At 42.2% G+C, this 17,131-nt stretch overlaps 1 protein-coding gene and 1 long non-coding RNA gene across 2 annotated transcripts in view; one reads left to right on the top strand and one right to left on the bottom strand.

Moving 5' to 3' along the window:
- Positions 1 to 17,131, bottom strand: part of LOC133459560 (FRAS1-related extracellular matrix protein 2-like) — a 146,448-nt gene that overhangs the window by 26,494 nt on the left and 102,823 nt on the right. The window contains exons 7-11 of the mRNA XM_061739627.1: positions 9,223 to 9,372; positions 8,894 to 9,103; positions 4,094 to 4,291; positions 3,769 to 3,933; positions 426 to 608 (exon numbers count right to left, since the gene is read on the bottom strand). Coding sequence (XP_061595611.1) covers positions 426 to 608; positions 3,769 to 3,933; positions 4,094 to 4,291; positions 8,894 to 9,103; positions 9,223 to 9,372 — 906 coding nt within the window. The remainder of the gene's footprint in view (positions 1 to 425; positions 609 to 3,768; positions 3,934 to 4,093; positions 4,292 to 8,893; positions 9,104 to 9,222; positions 9,373 to 17,131) is intronic.
- On the top strand, positions 13,081 to 13,816 carry LOC133460230 (uncharacterized). Its single transcript, XR_009784097.1, has 3 exons — positions 13,081 to 13,215; positions 13,306 to 13,369; positions 13,556 to 13,816. It is a non-coding gene; the product is annotated as an uncharacterized LOC133460230 (long non-coding RNA).

The following is a 17,131-nucleotide window of genomic DNA, read 5'->3' as shown; positions in this document are numbered from 1 at the left end:
TTAGATTCAATTAGAAATGAACAATCCTCCCTTTCAGAACATTCAAAGACATATATCTGACCTTGTTTCATACTTGTCAAAACGGTTCTCACAACCCTCTGCAACGGCATAATGAAAAACCTATCAGAAGGATATCCGGATGATGTTTTGATTACTTGGGGTGCAGAAGAGTAATGCACCGATAAATTGGTTTCTGAGTCGCTCTGCACTACTTCTCTACAGCTTCACACACTTGCTGAGCGTGTACATGTACTGTACGCGTGTTTCCCTACAGTTCATCCCATCTACTTGGGCTGTGGTGTTATGTACTCCAGAGAACCTTTTCACTGTGTCGCTTCTTTCTTTAAGTACGTTCTGGGTGTTTATGTGGCTGTAAGTCAATACGTGTGTTGTTTTATGTCAAGAAAACAGCGTGTGAGAGCTACCTTGAGACACAGGATAGTAGTCCTCTCCCGAGACAGCTGACCCATCTTTAGTGTGAACACGAACCACTGACACTTTGGACGTGTCGCCCATTCGTACCACAGGAATCCTCACGGTTGCCACGGCGCCAGCTTCCTTGGGTTCACTTATACTGAATTTGGCCTCCAAAAACCGGATAATAGGTTCTAATGGTACAAAGAAAGGGATACAAATCTAAGAGAATGCTAACACATGATTTGGTTGTGGACATAAACATTTAAAAGACATTACGTCTGTTGATATGAATAATAGTTATTCAAATCAAATCAAACTTTACTTATAGAGCACCTTTCATGCATAGAATGCAGCACAAAATGCTTTACATAAAAACAATACACAAACATAAAACGTATTAATACCCTGCCAAGACAGACACAAGAACACTACAATTCACCCAAGTTACACACGCAGACACACGCGCAGACACACGCATCCCCATGAGGAAACACTGGGGATAAAAGCTACAAGAAAGCAGGATAAGATAGGCTATGAAGTTAAAATACACACTAAAAGGGTATAAAAGTACAACATAAAATCCTAAAAGTAGGTCTAGAAAGCAAGAAATAGAACAATTTAAATAATTTGAATAAAACAATAAAATGTATAAAATAGACCATATAACGATTAAAACATTATTAAAACAAATATAACATTGAGATAAAGCAATGAGATAATAAAACAGGATAAACTAAACTAAAGATTAATATAAAACAGAGTAGTAAGATCCAATAAAAATAGGGGTGAGCATGGAAAATTATAAAGAGTTAAATGAGTCAGTTAAAAGCCTGATTACAGAGATGGGTCTTGAGCCTCTTTTTAAAAACATCAACATTCCCTGCAGCCCTGAGGTTTTCCTGAGGTTCTCCTGAGGTTCTCCTGAGGTTCTCCTGAGGTTCCCCTGAGGTTCTCCTGAGGTTCCTGAGGTTCTCCTGAGGTTCCTGAGGTTCTCCTGAGGTTCTCCTGAGGTTCCCCTGAGGTTCTCCTGAGGTTCTCCTGAGGTTCTCCTGAGGTTCTCCTGAGGTTCTCCTGAGGTTCCCCTGAGGTTCTCCTGAGGTTCTCCTGAGGTTCTCCTGAGGTTCCTGAGGTTCTCCTGAGGTTCCCCTGAGGTTCTCCTGAGGTTCCCCTGAGGTTCTCCTGAGGTTCCTGAGGTTCTCCTGAGGTTCTCCTGAGGTTCCCCTGAGGTTCTCCTGAGGTTCCCCTGAGGTTCTCCTGAGGTTCCTGAGGTTCTCCTGAGGTTCTCCTGAGGTTCCCCTGAGGTTCTCCTGAGGTTCTCCTGAGGTTCTCCTGAGGTTCCCCTGAGGTTCTCCTGAGGTTCCTGAGGTTCTCCTGAGGTTCTCCTGAGGTTCCCCTGAGGTTCTCCTGAGGTTCTCCTGAGGTTCTCCTGAGGTTCTCCTGAGGTTCCCCTGAGGTTCTCCTGAGGTTCTCCTGAGGTTCTCCTGAGGTTCTCCTGAGGTTCTCCTGAGGTTCCCCTGAGGTTCTCCTGAGGTTCTCCTGAGGTTCTCCTGAGGTTCCTGAGGTTCTCCTGAGGTTCCCCTGAGGTTCTCCTGAGGTTCCCCTGAGGTTCTCCTGAGGTTCCTGAGGTTCTCCTGAGGTTCTCCTGAGGTTCCCCTGAGGTTCTCCTGAGGTTCTCCTGAGGTTCTCCTGAGGTTCCCCTGAGGTTCTCCTGAGGTTCCTGAGGTTCTCCTGAGGTTCTCCTGAGGTTCCCCTGAGGTTCTCCTGAGGTTCTCCTGAGGTTCCCCTGAGGTTCTCCTGAGGTTCTCCTGAGGTTCCCCTGAGGTTCTCCTGAGGTTCTCCTGAGGTTCCCCTGAGGTTCTCCTGAGGTTCTCCTGAGGTTCTCCTGAGGTTCTCCTGAGGTTCTCCTGAGGTTCTCCTGAGGTTCTCCTGAGGTTTTCCTGAGGTTCTCCTGAGGTTCCCCTGAGGTTCTCCTGAGGTTCTCCTGAGGTTCTCCTGAGGTTCTCCTGAGGTTCTCCTGAGGTTCTCCTGAGGTTCTCCTGAGGTTCTCCTGAGGTTCTCCTGAGGTTCCAGGAGGCTGTTCCACAATCGGGGGCCATAATAACTGAATTAACCTCCCCGTGTGTCCTGGTTCTAACTCTTGGTATGGTTAAAAGACCGGAGGACCTCAGGGTCCGCGAGGGTCGATAGGGTAAAAGTAGTGCAGACAAATAAGAAGGCCCAAGAGCATTAAAACACTTAAAAACTAGTAGAAGAACCTTAAAATCGATCCTGAAGCGCACAGGGAACCAATGCAGTGATTTTAAAACAGGTGTAATGTTTCATTAAAACCAGCCTTCTGGGATAGTTTGCTGTATGTCTGTGGATTATGTTTCATATATATCTTAATTATTTAAAACCTGATCATCTTATTTTTATTTCACTGTACGTATCTCTTAAGTTCCCTCCCCCACTTTCAAGCCCTCTTCATTCCACTCACTGTCAGCCGTATCCTTGATCGTCACCAGAGTCTCATTTAGAGCACCCAGTGAAGAACAGAACTCGATCTTATTTTATCTAAACCCGATTGGGAAGATATAAGCTTATCCTCAAATAAAATAACTGCATCTCTGTTTTGGCGAGAATATGCATGGAAGATTCAGATGAGAAATTTTTTAACACCTGCCCACCAAGCTAAATTCCAGCAATCAGCAACATCAAAATGTTGGCGGGATTGTGGTGAAAATTATGCTGATTACAGTCACATCTTCTGGTCCTGTCCTATTCTGAAAATGTATTGGTCAAGTATTTGTAAAGAAATATGTTGTATTTTGAAATTGGACTTAAATATCGATTATGAGTTTGTTTTGTTAGGGAAAATGCAAAAAGAGATAGTTAAAACTGAGGATAAGCCAAAAATAGCCAAAAATAGAAAGTTGGTACAATAGGATAGGCTTTTATAAGCAATTTGCTTCTGCCTATGCCTTTTCAGTTATTGTTCAACACATTTTTTTGGTTTTGTATGAAAAGTTAATGCTGTGTACAATGTTTTTTTGGTGTTGTTTTGTGTTGCAATGACTGAATAAACTTCATTCATTCATTCATTGTGTTGCAATGACTGAATAAACTTCATTCATTCATTCATTCATTCATAAGTACCTTATAAGAATTTTAAGAATAACAGCTCTTAAACTCATAACAAAAAACTGGCTTCAGAAATTAAGTCCGGTTTTAGAGAAATGGCGAGACTTAAAAATGTATCTAAAACTTCAAATATATCTTAATTATTTAAAACCTGATCATCTTATTTTTATTTGGCTGTACGTAAGTCTTAAGTTCCCTCCCCCACTTTCAAGCCCTCTTCATTCCACTCACTGTCAGCCGTATCCTTGATGGTCACCAGAGTCTCATTTAGAGCACCCAGTGAAGCGCCGAACTGTGAGCTGCTCCTCGGGTTCCCTAAAACCAGACGCAGCGCTTCTCCCTCCTCGTACACCGAGTCATCAACCAGTGACAGAACACACGGCTTCTCCACCTCGCCTGGAGCGTACAGCAAGATCAGTGACACGACACGTCAAAAAAAGCACAAAGCAAAGAAAGAAAGAACAATATTCAACAGCAATTGACATCTTTTTAGTATAATTCTGGGTTATTAAATGAATTCATTGCATCCGGTATGTGCTCACAGAAACTGTGGTACCTGGTAAGAAAATGATGACAGATGCATCTGTGTTGGGTCGCTCGTCAAAGTCAAAGGCGACTTGTGCAGAGCCTTGACGGGTGTAGCAGCGGACCGAGGACTCGTGTCTGATGTCACCGCTGCGGTAAACCGTTGCTGTGATCTGACCATCACTCTCCTCGCCGCTGTAAAAAGCCTGGCGGAACTGAACCCTCGGCACTGGCGGATAAAAACAACAGTTTTTATGCACAGACATGTCAAAATGTCTCCCTTGCTGCAGTCAAAAATACAATTAAACAACAGAGGTCTTGCACTATATACATAAAAATGCTTATAAAAAACATTCAGCCCATTTCTCTTGTTAAGTTGGTGTGTTTTCAACACGTGGGGAGAGCAACTGTAAATAAACAGTAAAAATACATGATCACTGTTACCTCAAGTGCACAAGAGGATGTTGCATTTATGAGATTGGAGTGAATGTGACATACTGTACATAATTTCACCCATGTGTGGCTCTTATGAACACAGCACTTTGTGCTTGGCCTGGTTCTCCATGCAGTGATAAACTACTGTGTTATGCATGTCATTTACTGTCCGTAGTTAGTTCATGGAAGCGGGACTGTTCAGGGACCGTGGCCCCTTCAAATGTTATGAACGTGTGATGACGTTGAGCCATTTTTGTTTTTCGGTGTTTTTTTTCTTCGAAAATACACAACACAGCCATTCTTGTGCTCAACGTGAGAAATTGTCTCTTTGATTTACTGCAATTTCCACAAAATAATCATTCTTTGAGTGAGAGTAATTTATTATTAAAAGAGTTGAATGCCTAGGTCACGATGGGACTTCTCCACACTTTAATGATTAATGATGATTAATGATTTAATGATACGTGCAAAAGCTAGTATACCCTCTTTTAACCCTCTGATTTTTGTAAAAACATCATAAAAAGGATCTGATAGTAGTTGAATGTAGTGTCAGATGCAGTCTCAGGCAACCTACAATTTTACATTTATCACTGTGCTATTATTTGTTATTATACCACGGTCTGTGTGAATACTCTATTCTGATTGGCTGGCAGGTGTACATTAAAAGTGATAACCTACACCTAGAAAAGTTTTGGTCAAATAGCCTGATATCTTTAATATCATTGCGCTGGATAAACTGCCAGGTGGTAACCACGGCAACGGAGATTCAGAGAAGAAGAGCCGGCTACCGCAGGAAGGCGACATGAGTGATTTTGTAATTTCTTTTAATTTATTTGGTGAATTTAACAATTTTGATGACTGGGATGCAGAAGAGGAGAGAAAAGAAAATAGGCGAGCGGAGCTGAGCGGACTAGAATATCTCCCGTTGCTAAGTCGTATCTCTGGTCCGTCCTAGTTACTGGAGAATCAACACTGTGTTCATTGCATAAGGACCTTATGGGACGGTAGTGATTGTTCCAGGTATTAGTCAGACCCTCAGGTGTTACCAAGGAAACTGAGTTATGGCTTGTTAAAAAACGTTGTAACTTACCAGGTTACAACGGCTGCAGACGAGAGATTAAATAGTCCGCTCAGCCGCTCAGCCGCTCACCTGTTATAAAACTAATGATTTCAACTGAAAACACATTAAAGCATGAATAACTGATTTAATATGTATGTTTTTTGGTAAGTGAGCGTGGTATAAGCGGGATAATGCCCTTCCAGGTGTGCGGTTCACATGTCGGCCGGTTCACGCCCCCGCGTCGTCCATATATTTATGTTAATGTACACCTCGTCGGGCATTATCCCTTACTTATTCTATACCCCCTACTGCTTTCATCAGATTTGTTTAAGTCGGCTAATCATCCAGTAGGTGTGAAAACCTCTATAAGATGTGTTAACACAATGTTAAGAAGGAATAACATAAGCAGTGGTATTACAGAAGCAAATGTTACTGCATATCAATCTAGAAAGGGTTATACAATCATTTCCAAATAATTTGGAGGTCAGTGTTCTACAATGAGAAGGATTATTTACAAGTGGAAAGCACTTGAGATTGTTGCAGCTCTTCCCAGGAGTGGACATCTTAGTGATCTGACATCAAAGTCAGTACAATGCTCAAAGAAATACAAAGCGCTACAGTGCATCTCAGACCCTGCAGGCCTCACTAGTATGTTTAATGCTTCCATGACAGCACAATTTGAAGGAGACAGAACACGTGTGGATTGTTTGGAAGGTGGCCAGGAGGTAGTGACTACATTTACATGCAGTCAAAATTAGGGTTAAGGTGAATATTCTGGTTACTGAAACATCCGATTGTTGTTGGTGATGCAGAGTCGTAATTTGTACATTTTGCGCTTTGGTGCACCAACGCATCTTCCAGCGTTGCTTGATCTGGTCTGGTGTTCATACAAATGCTGCTTCGCGCAACTTTTCGCTCACCTTTTTGTAAATCTCGCTCTCCCGGTACTTTCTACCGTCTACAAATGCCAAAATGTTCATATCTTTCATTACATTTATGAAGTGATTAGTCTCCTCCTGGTCTTGCGTTTCTCCGTGTTTATAAGAACTTCCTGGACTCAAAAGACCAAGATTCCTTGCGAAAAGAACATGCGCAGAAAACAAATTCCTGTTCCTTTTGATGGGGAAATCCTGTTAGGCGTTTACATGACCCAATATTCAGTTAGAAAAGGAGTAACCCAGGGGTCATTTGGGTTATGAATAACCGGAATATGAGCAAATTCCGGTTATTCAAATTGGTGTTTACATGGCCGTGCACAACTGGGTTATTGCTAATATTCCAACTGCATATAAACTTAGTCAGTGTCTTCTGTCTAAAAAGAACATGGAAGTGCAACTGAAGTCCTCAAAACCACAGCCGATATGATCTAAAGACCTTGGTCTCATCTGTCCATAGGCCCCACCCTACACCCACTGCCAGGCATGGTGGTGGAGGCGTGATGATATGGGGTTGTCCTGACTGGACTACTGAGTCATGGGGTTACTACATGATTTTCTTTTCTTCTTTAGCTTCATTTCTGATAAATAAATAATGGCACTAAGAAAAAAAGTTATGAGTTGATCTTCATCTAACATTGAATTTTCCAAAAAAAGAAGTGTTTATTTGTTTATTTATTTATTTTACAAAAACAAACAAACAAAATCCTGGGATTAAAAGATGGGTTAAAAACCTTTGCACATGGCTGTGCCATTTATAAGATAAGGGTGAGGACATGTTAGTCGTGCTGGGTCACTAAACTTATCACAACTGGTCCTCAGCATGAACAATGAATGCAATCATTATATCTATTTTCTCTTTATTTAATGCAGTTACTGAGACTGTATTTTTCATAGTATTAGTGAGGTTATAGAATCCTGGTATGAAGTGATTAGCAAGTAATACAATTATGTTCCGGGCACATGAGCATCTTAACTAAATCTCATGGTAACTCATTGTAAGAAAACAATCAATGTGAAAAAGAAAAGGTTGGATGATCATAAACACAGCGTGGATCGATCCTCTGGGCCTATAAATTAATAAGTAAATAAGAAATAAGATGCATTTAAAACATTCTTTGCAAAAGGGCCCGGTGGATTCATGGTTTCTTGCAGCTTTGTGTGCTTTGCAGCACAGACTGTGTCTCTGAGCAACCACAACTGAGTATGTTTCCCCTCTGCACTCCACTGCCTGGATGACCGGGCTGGGCAGGTAAAAACACCCTCCTATCACCCATATATTCTCATCGTCAAAAAAAAAGAAAGAAAAAGCAATATCTCAAACAACAGAACACAAGATGTTCTCTTCAGGGCCTTGCCCTGAGATTTATGCCTGTTCTGACTCCTATAGGAGCCCGGAACAAAGGACGGTGACCCAATACCGTCTGTAAACATCATATTCATTCACTTTCAGTGGTATGATTTACTTTCCATTCTCCCTATCTTTTTCTTTATGTTTGCCTGTTTAAGAAGTCCATAGCAAGTGTTTTGAAGTCATCGTGTGGGCCTGGTTAAACTGATTCATGAATGTGGGTTAAAATGGATATATACGGTATATAAAAAGTTTTACAATACAAATACAAAAAATAATTCCAGCCAACACAGGATTATATATTAATTAGCTGGCCTCCGGCAGGAGGGTCCCCCCTTATGATCCAGGTCCTGGTCCAGGTTTCTTTCCTCCTAAAGGGGAGTTTTTCTTGCCACTGTTTGGCTTTAGGTTTTTTTCCCACTAGAGGAGTTTTTACCTGCCATTGTTTATGTTATGTTTATGTAATAATTGCTCAAGGGTTATGTTCTGGTCTCTGGAAAGATCCTAGAGACAACTTCTGTTGTAATAGACGCTTCCCAATGTAATGTTGTACATGTATCCATGTTCTTTTTTTTTTTTTTTGTGTTTCACTCATAGTGACATGTACAGTCTTATTTGCTCAGGAGTCAATATAAGTAATGCAAGTTGTAAAAACAATATCCCATGCACACTCAAACACACTTATTTTTTTGTCTTTATTCTTTATTATTTATATATTGCATTATTAGTTTGCCATCACTTTTGTGTAGTTATACTTTTTGTTTTTGTATGTTAATCTTGTGTTCTTTATAACACATGACATTTGAATAACTTCGGTGGAGGCTTCAAATAAGCCCATTGGGTTTTTTGCCTCTTCCTGCACCTATAGTATTTATATTTGATATTTCCTGTATATTTTTAAAACTGTGCAAAACAATAAACTAAACTAAACTAAACTAAAACTAAACTAAACGAAACGAAACGCTATATAAATAAAATTGAATTGAATTGAATTGAATTGAATTGAATTGAATTGAATTGAATTGAATTGAATTGAACAGGATCACTTACAGTCGGAAACTGAGTCATTGATGAAGACGGTTGCCTTTCCAGGTTCTCCCAGGATGCCGTTGGCCGGCATTCTCAGAACCAGCTCGAAGCTCTCCGTCCCCTCCAGCTCCGGCCGTCCCAGGTCGTCCAGAATGGTGACCCTGAATGTCTGCATGCTGACACCTGGGGCAAAGTCCAAGTTAGGACTGACGCCTACGTAATCTGTTCCGGCTGGAGAAGGACAGTGCGGGATGGATGGTGGGAGAGAAAAAAGATGAAGAGAAATACATGATGCACAGATGATGAATGGTTGTAAACTCTGTCATTTGGATTCTGTAGTCAGAACGTACCTTCTGCAGAGACAGGCTGTGCTTTGCGAGAGCGGACAGTTACAGTACCAGTCTTGGACAGGTCGGTTCCAGTCCTCCACACTTTGACCTCCACATACCCATCACTTTCGTCCACGTGATACTCTAACTCTCCAAAGTAAAATACCGGAGCTGTCGAACAAGAACCAGCAACAACAAAAAAGGATTCATCAGAAAAAATACATTCTATTCTACAGTTCATTACGTGATGCTTGTCCATGAATGTATGTTGCAGTTTTATTGAGCACAACTGAGTACGGGTCTGAATAAATACTCTTATGACACTTTTATACTAGTACCTACTCAACCCGACTCCACTCTCGACCTCGATTTTGCGCTTTTCCACTAGGGGTCTAACGTGCCAAGTAGATACTTTTCTGTAACTATTCTGCAGAGGTTTTAAGCGGCTGAGTCGGCTGTATCTGACATCATCACACTACAGGCCACCGATTGGTCGGGCGGTTGGAGTCAGACGTCTGAGTCAGGAGGAGGAAATCACTGAAAGAGCGACTTGCAGCTTCTTGTTCATTTTATTGGACAGGTAATGGAGGCGGAAAAGTCTGTTTGGTGATCCAACTCTGAGGTGCAGATGTTCATAAACCTGGTGCTGAGGAGAGAATTAAAAAGGGATCTAGACGGGCGATAAGGAACGACCAGATCTACCAGGAGCTCTGTCACTTCATAGCTGCTGGCGGCTACCAACTGGACTAAAAAAAAATTTTAAAGCGTAGTCGCTTGAAGTTTCTCTCACTCTCATTTTTTAACTTGATGTGGAACACAAGCCACAGACCCAGCAGCACATCTATCATCTCCTCCAGGTTCTACATGTTTAGTGTTGTTGTATTCTTTGTTTAGATCAAACAATCAAATACGTCACAGCAGCTTCACTCGCCCGCCCACTTCTCCAGATGCTGGATTGTTCTGGAAAAGAAACTTGGCCGAGTTGAGTCGAGCCGAGCTGAGATGAGTAGAGACGAGTAGGTACTAGTGGAAAAGCGCCATTAGAGCACATGAGACACGTGTAGATTTGGATATTTCCTGTGTTATTGCCTGGATTTGCTTTAATCTGGCTCCGTCAGCAGCCTCTCAAAGCCGGACCTGAACCAATCGTAAAGCTGATGCCACACTTAGGTCAAAAAGTCATAGGCCATTAGCGTAATGCTAAACTGCAGGGAGGTCTGACCTTTCCTGGGCTCTATCCAATCAAACAATTAACTGCCATTTGCTCGTTTACACAGTCATTGTTTATATTACTCACCTGTGCTCATTCCCATCGATCCAAGCAGAGAGGAAATGTTTCCCCTTACTGGTCAGAAGCTGCATTTCCATGCAACTCCTATCAGAGCCTGAGTCAACATGAGTCTGTTTTATTTATTAACAATGATCTCAATGGACTTTTCTATGGAATCAGTCCAACTGTGCCAGAGCAGATTTGTAGAGTGATTTTTTTAAATGGTGCTGCTGTTGTTGTACATCCAGTCCGTGAAGAACTGAATGGCCTAGAGGTGCAAGTACAATGAACTCCCATTTGATTTCTCTCCCCTCCACAAAGAACCAGGAGACACAATCAGCCACAATAGTCCCACCAAGAACAGCCGGAGTCTCGCCTTCTGACAGAAGAATTAAGTACTCTTAACAAATAAGGATGCAGTTAGCACCGAACACAAAGCCTGCGTGTGTGTGTGTGTGTGTGTGTATATATACTGTGTGTGTGGTTGTGTGTGTGTGGCCTTTTTTTCCTGGGAAAAGTGAGTGGTGAGATGGTGCAACAGAGAAGGCAGCCCCCCAGACAGCTGAAAGACTTGTTTGAACAAGGATTGCTTCCTGAGGCGGTAAATTGGAGGCAGTCTAGTGTGTATTCGACAGCTTCATCTCTCCCAAGCCCCCTGTCAAGTCCAAAGGAGAAAATACAAATAAAATAAAACCTGACACAATAAAGCATTTAAGCTGCTACTTATTCTCACTTGGCTCTTCTAGCTGGCATACAACTCAAAATAGTGGCTATGTCATTATTACTATTCATTTAGTGTCAAGATCAAACACCTAAAAGTCCACACACACACACACACACACACACACACACACACTCCATATATATATATATATATATATATATATATATATATATATATATATATATATATATATATATATATATATATATATATATATATGTGTATTTATATACACTTTTTTTCTTCTTCCATGTTTATAGGGAGAAAAAGAAGAACGACAGATGGAGATTTGAGAGGAATCGGTCAACTGATTTGATAAAACAACAACACTGGGGATGTATATGACTGACAGGAGCAGAGACAGCTCAGGGGAAGCGTCTCCCGTCAGCATCAAGTGAAGGCCCGTGCCCCTGCACACCTCTCTTTACCCTTCCCTCCCACACACATGTTGGAGATGGAGCGGTGGTTTGAAATGTTTATAGAATTTGTGTATTTGTACAGTCGCTGAGTAAAAGGAAAGCACACACAATGTGTAGGTGGATGTAAGCACAAGCAGATACTGACATCTGACCGAATACATCAGCAAACAGAATGGAGATATTTATTTACATTTCTTTTACTTTCATTTTTTTCCCCTTTGAGTTGGGCTGGACTTTAATAGTAATATTGGAAACATGCAGCGGAGAGGTGATAACTGCTCGGGGGTCATGTTCTGGGTCTCTGGAAAGCGCCTAGAGACAACTTTTGTTGTATTAGACGCTATATAAATAAAATTGAATTGAATTGAATTGAATAATGGAGGAGCAGGTGAAAATTGTGGTCCAGTGAACGGGGAATTTATATTTCTAAGGGTGCGTCCCAATACTCCCCCTCGCCCTCCTTTTCTTCCCTAACCCTAACTTTTGCGCGTTCCCGTGAAGGTAGTGGTGTCCCAATTCCTCTTTTCACCTAGGGGGAGGGGGCATAACGAGGGCTAGGGGCTGAGAATAGCCCCTTCAAATCGAGGGATTTCAGATGCTGACTTGGCGAGCGAGGGGGTATGAAAATTTCCCAGAATGCTTTTCGTCGTCATTTGCGGACTGAATCAAAAAAAAAACATGGAGGACATTTCTTGTTTTTTTGGGAATAAAATAAATATTTTGAGTTAGTTTCTGCATAAAAATGCATTTTGATTACATTTCTCGGCGCAAACCGATATTTTACTTTCATAATATTCACTCAGTGAATGTACATCATCCCTTTTTTGTCCGTTGTTCGCTAAGATCGCGCCGGAATATGGTTACGTAACCTACGTAAGCGACGCTGTAGGTTACGTAAGCTACGCCGTAGGCTGCGTCTAGCTCGCCGACCGAGGAAAACATGCTTTGCAGACTCGTCTCGATTTTGAGCAAGCAAGCATTTTTTCATTTTTTTTGAGTCAAATGGCGAACCGCAAAGAGCAGGAGGATATTGAACCCACAAATGTAAGTATAATGTCCCATGGAATTAAAAAAATCACAGTGCTTTTGTATGTTTTAACAGTTTGAACAGTACATAGAAATACCACATTGTTTATTGTTTATTTTTAATACCAAAGAGTGAAATTACCGGAGTCAAATTACTTGTTGGACAATGTTAGAACCTGGCCAATAAAGCTGATTCTGATTCTGAGTTAACGTAAGATAATGCATATGTGGCTGCATGATGAGTCGGGTAGATAACATGGCCATGTCCTGTTAACTACTCGTTAACTCTCATATTTTCTACAAATTTGTTGTTTCACATTACTATAAGGCAGCAACGTTATTTGGGGGGGGGGGTTACGAAGTAATAATAACGTTGCTTGCTGCCTGTTACAATAGTTCAAACGTTTTCTTTTTGTTGTTTGTTTGGTTTTTTTTTTTTACGAGGACGTTTGTGCATTGCAGTAATCACATTTCATTCCAGGGACTCCGGATCAGGTCCGACACCTAATAAGCTTTAGGACTAACAACGAGGAGAATTTTACTAAGAAGAAATATGCTGCTAAACCACTGTGGGAGTGAGTGATCTAGCTATCTGCTTGCAGAATATCTGTGATGGGGTCCTTAACCATGGTATAACTACTATTCATCACTGTTTTCTGTTACAGGAAACTCATCAAAGAGCTGGAACTGGAGGGGAAGGTGACCACAGCACAAATTGGCAAAAAATGGGTAGGTAATATTATCTGCTAAAGAGATGATGCTTAACAAAAAAAAAATCCATGTAAAGTATTTATTAATAGCACAGAGGTCATTTTTATTTATACAGTGATAATTAACCTGGTATGATGTTGTGGGTGTGTATGATAGTCCAGTCATGTGTGTAATCAACATGTGTATCCATCTTTTTTATCTCAGAACACTTTGGAAGACGCCAGCACATCGGCCTCAAGCTCTGCCTCACCAGCTGGAAGAGGAAGCTGGAAGAGGAAGCTGGAGCTTCAGGCATCAGGTCCACTTTCGCCCCGATCCCCAAAAAAAAGAAACTCTCTATGCAGGACTTCCTTCAAGCTGAGGCCGCCAAAGAAGACAGAAGATGTCAAAAAAATGAAGAACACATGGACAGGTTTCTGAACCTTTTAGAGAAAATGGTGGACCAGACACCTCATCAGCAGTAGCAGCACATACACTGCAAAGCTTTTTTTTTGTACATATTTCTGTGCAAATTTTTTTATATGGAACAGCACCTTTCTTTGTTCTGCGTGCAATGTTTACTTTTTTCTTTTTAAAAATTGTATTTGAATATAGCAAATAAAGCCTTTTTTACTGCAGATTCTCTCACTATCCTTATTTTACTATTGATCTCGTTGTACAGTTTATAATTTGAGACATTACCTTACTTTGAGAAACCCCAGAAGAGAAAACTGTTGTGTAACAAGTTTTATTAGACAATTTAAAAGTATTTCCAAGTGAGTAAAACCACACAAGTACAAAACTATATGAAGAACACATGGACAGGTTTCTGAACCTTTTAGAGAAAATGGTGGACAGGACACCTCATCAGCAGTAGCAGCACATACACTGCAAACTTTTTTTTTTGTAAATATTTCTGTGCACATTTTTTTATATGGAATATAAGTGCCATATTAACAGAGCTACAGCTGAAATTAAAACAGCTTTTGGCTCTCAGCTTCCTGATCAGGTTAGGGATGAAAACGAGGGGTAGGGGGAGAATTGGGACAGGCACCTGGGCCAAGTGCGCTAGATTTCAAGTGCCCTAAAATCTCCCCCTTCTTTTTTAGGGCTAAGGGAAGAAAAGAAGTGCGAGTGGAGAAAAGAAGGGCGAGTGAAGGAGAATTGGGATTGGCCCTAAAACCCCCCGACGGCACCATTGATAAAGGTAGAGTGATATGTTCTTTGTAGAAAGGACTTTATTACCACCGAAGCAGCTCAAGTTTAGCCACATAAACACAGAGCACCCGGTCGCGAGCGCAGCCACAGCTAACGTTAGCAGCAACGGTGTTACCACAGCAATGATGTTACCACAACAACGATGTTACCACAGCAACGGTGTTACCACAGCAACGATGTTACCACAGCTAACGTTAGCAGCAACGATGTTACCACAGCAACGGTGTTACCATAGCGATGATGTTACCACAACAACAATGTTACCACAGCAACGATGTTACCACAGCAACGGTGTTACCACAGCAACGATGTTACCACAGCAACGATGTTACCACAGCAACGATGTTACCACAGCTAACGTTAGCAGCAACGATGTTACCACAACAACGGTGTTACCACAGCTAACGTTAGCAGCAATGATGTTACCACAACAACGATGTTACCACAGCAACAATGTTACCACAGCTAATGTTACCAGCAACGGTGTTACCACAGCAACGGTGTTACCACAGCAACGATGTTACCACAGCAACGATGTTACCACAGCAACGGTGTTACCACAGCAACGGTTTTACCACAGCAACGGTGTTACCATAGCAACGATGTTAACACAGCAACGATGTTACCACAGCAACGGTGTTACCACAGCAACGATGTTACCACAGCTAACGTTAGCAGCAACGATGTTACCACAGCAACGGTGTTACCATAGCGATGATGTTACCACAACAACGATGTTACCACAGCAACGATGTTACCACAGCAACGGTGTTACCACAGCAACGATGTTACCACAGCAACGATGTTACCACAGCTAACGTTAGCAGCAACGATGTTACCACAACAACGGTGTTACCACAGCTAACGTTAGCAGCAATGATGTTACCACAACAATGATGTTACCACAGCAACAATGTTACCACAGCTAATGTTATCAGCAACGATGTTACCACAGCAACGGTGTTACCACAGCAACGGTGTTACCACAGCAACGGTGTTACCACAGCAACAGTGTTACCACAGCAACGGTGTTACCACAGCAACGGTGTTACCACAGCAACGGTGTTACCACAGCAACGATGTTACCACAGCAACGATGTTACCACAGCAACGGTGTTACCACAGCAACAATGTTACCACAGCAACAGTGTTACCACAGCAACGGTGTTACCACAGCAACAATGTTACCACAGCAACAGTGTTACCACAGCAAAAGTGTTACCACAGCAACGATGTTACCACAGCAACGGTGTTACCACAGCAACGTGTTACCATAGCAACGATGTTAACACAGCAACGATGTTACCACAGCAACGATGTTACCACAGCAACGGTGTTACCACAGCAACGGTGTTACCACAGCAACAGTGTTACCACAGCAACAGTGTTACCACAGCAACGGTGTTACCACAGCAACGATGTTACCACAGCAACGGTGTTACCACAGCAACGGTTTTACCACAGCAACGGTGTTACCATAGCAACGATGTTACCACAGCAACGATGTTACCACAGCAACCGTTTTACCACAGCAACGATGTTACCACAGCTAACGTTAGCAGCAACGATGTTACCACAGCAACGGTGTTACCATAGCGATGATGTTACCACAACAACGATGTTACCACAGCAACGATGTTACCACAGCAACGGTGTTACCACAGCAACGATGTTACCACAGCAACGATGTTACCACAGCTAACGTTAGCAGCAACGATGTTACCACAACAACGGTGTTACCACAGCTAACGTTAGCAGCAATGATGTTACCACAACAACGATGTTACCACAGCAACAATGTTACCACAGCAACGATGTTACCACAGCAACGATGTTACCACAGCAACGGTGTTACCACAGCAACGGTGTACCACAGCAACAGTGTTACCACAGCAACGGTGTTACCACAGCAACGGTGTTACCACAGCAACGGTGTTACCACAGCAACGATGTTACCACAGCAACGATGTTACCACAGCAACGGTGTTACCACAGCAACGATGTTACCACAGCAACAGTGTTACCACAGCAACGGTGTTACCACAGCAACAATGTTACCACAGCAACAGTGTTACCACAGCAAAAGTGTTACCACAGCAACGATGTTACCACAGCAACGGTGTTACCACAGCAACGGTGTTACCATAGCAACGATGTTAACACAGCAACGATGTTACCACAGCAACGATGTTACCACAGCAACGGTGTTACCACAGCAACGGTGTTACCACAGCAACGATGTTACCACAGCAACGGTGTTACCACAGCAACGGTTTTACCACAGCAACGGTGTTACCATAGCAACGATGTTACCACAGCAACGATGTTACCACAGCAACCGTTTTACCACAGCAACGATGTTACCACAGCAACGATGTTACCACAGCAACGATGTTACCACAGCAACGGTTTTACCACAGCAACGGTTTTACCACAGCAACGATGTTACCACAGCAACGATGTTACCACAGCAACGCTCTTACCCAAATTAGACTGGAGGAGAGCAACGCGCATGCGCACGTCTGCAACAGAGAATGTTCTCGCCAAGTGGATGTAAATGTTTAGGACTGCATCTGTTCAATC

This window comes from Cololabis saira, chromosome 14 (assembly GCF_033807715.1).
Source record: "Cololabis saira isolate AMF1-May2022 chromosome 14, fColSai1.1, whole genome shotgun sequence".
In the NCBI taxonomy this organism is placed as follows: domain Eukaryota; kingdom Metazoa; phylum Chordata; class Actinopteri; order Beloniformes; family Belonidae; genus Cololabis; species Cololabis saira.
Note: the sequence above shows the minus strand (reverse complement) of the source record. Positions and strands in the feature narration are given on the sequence as shown.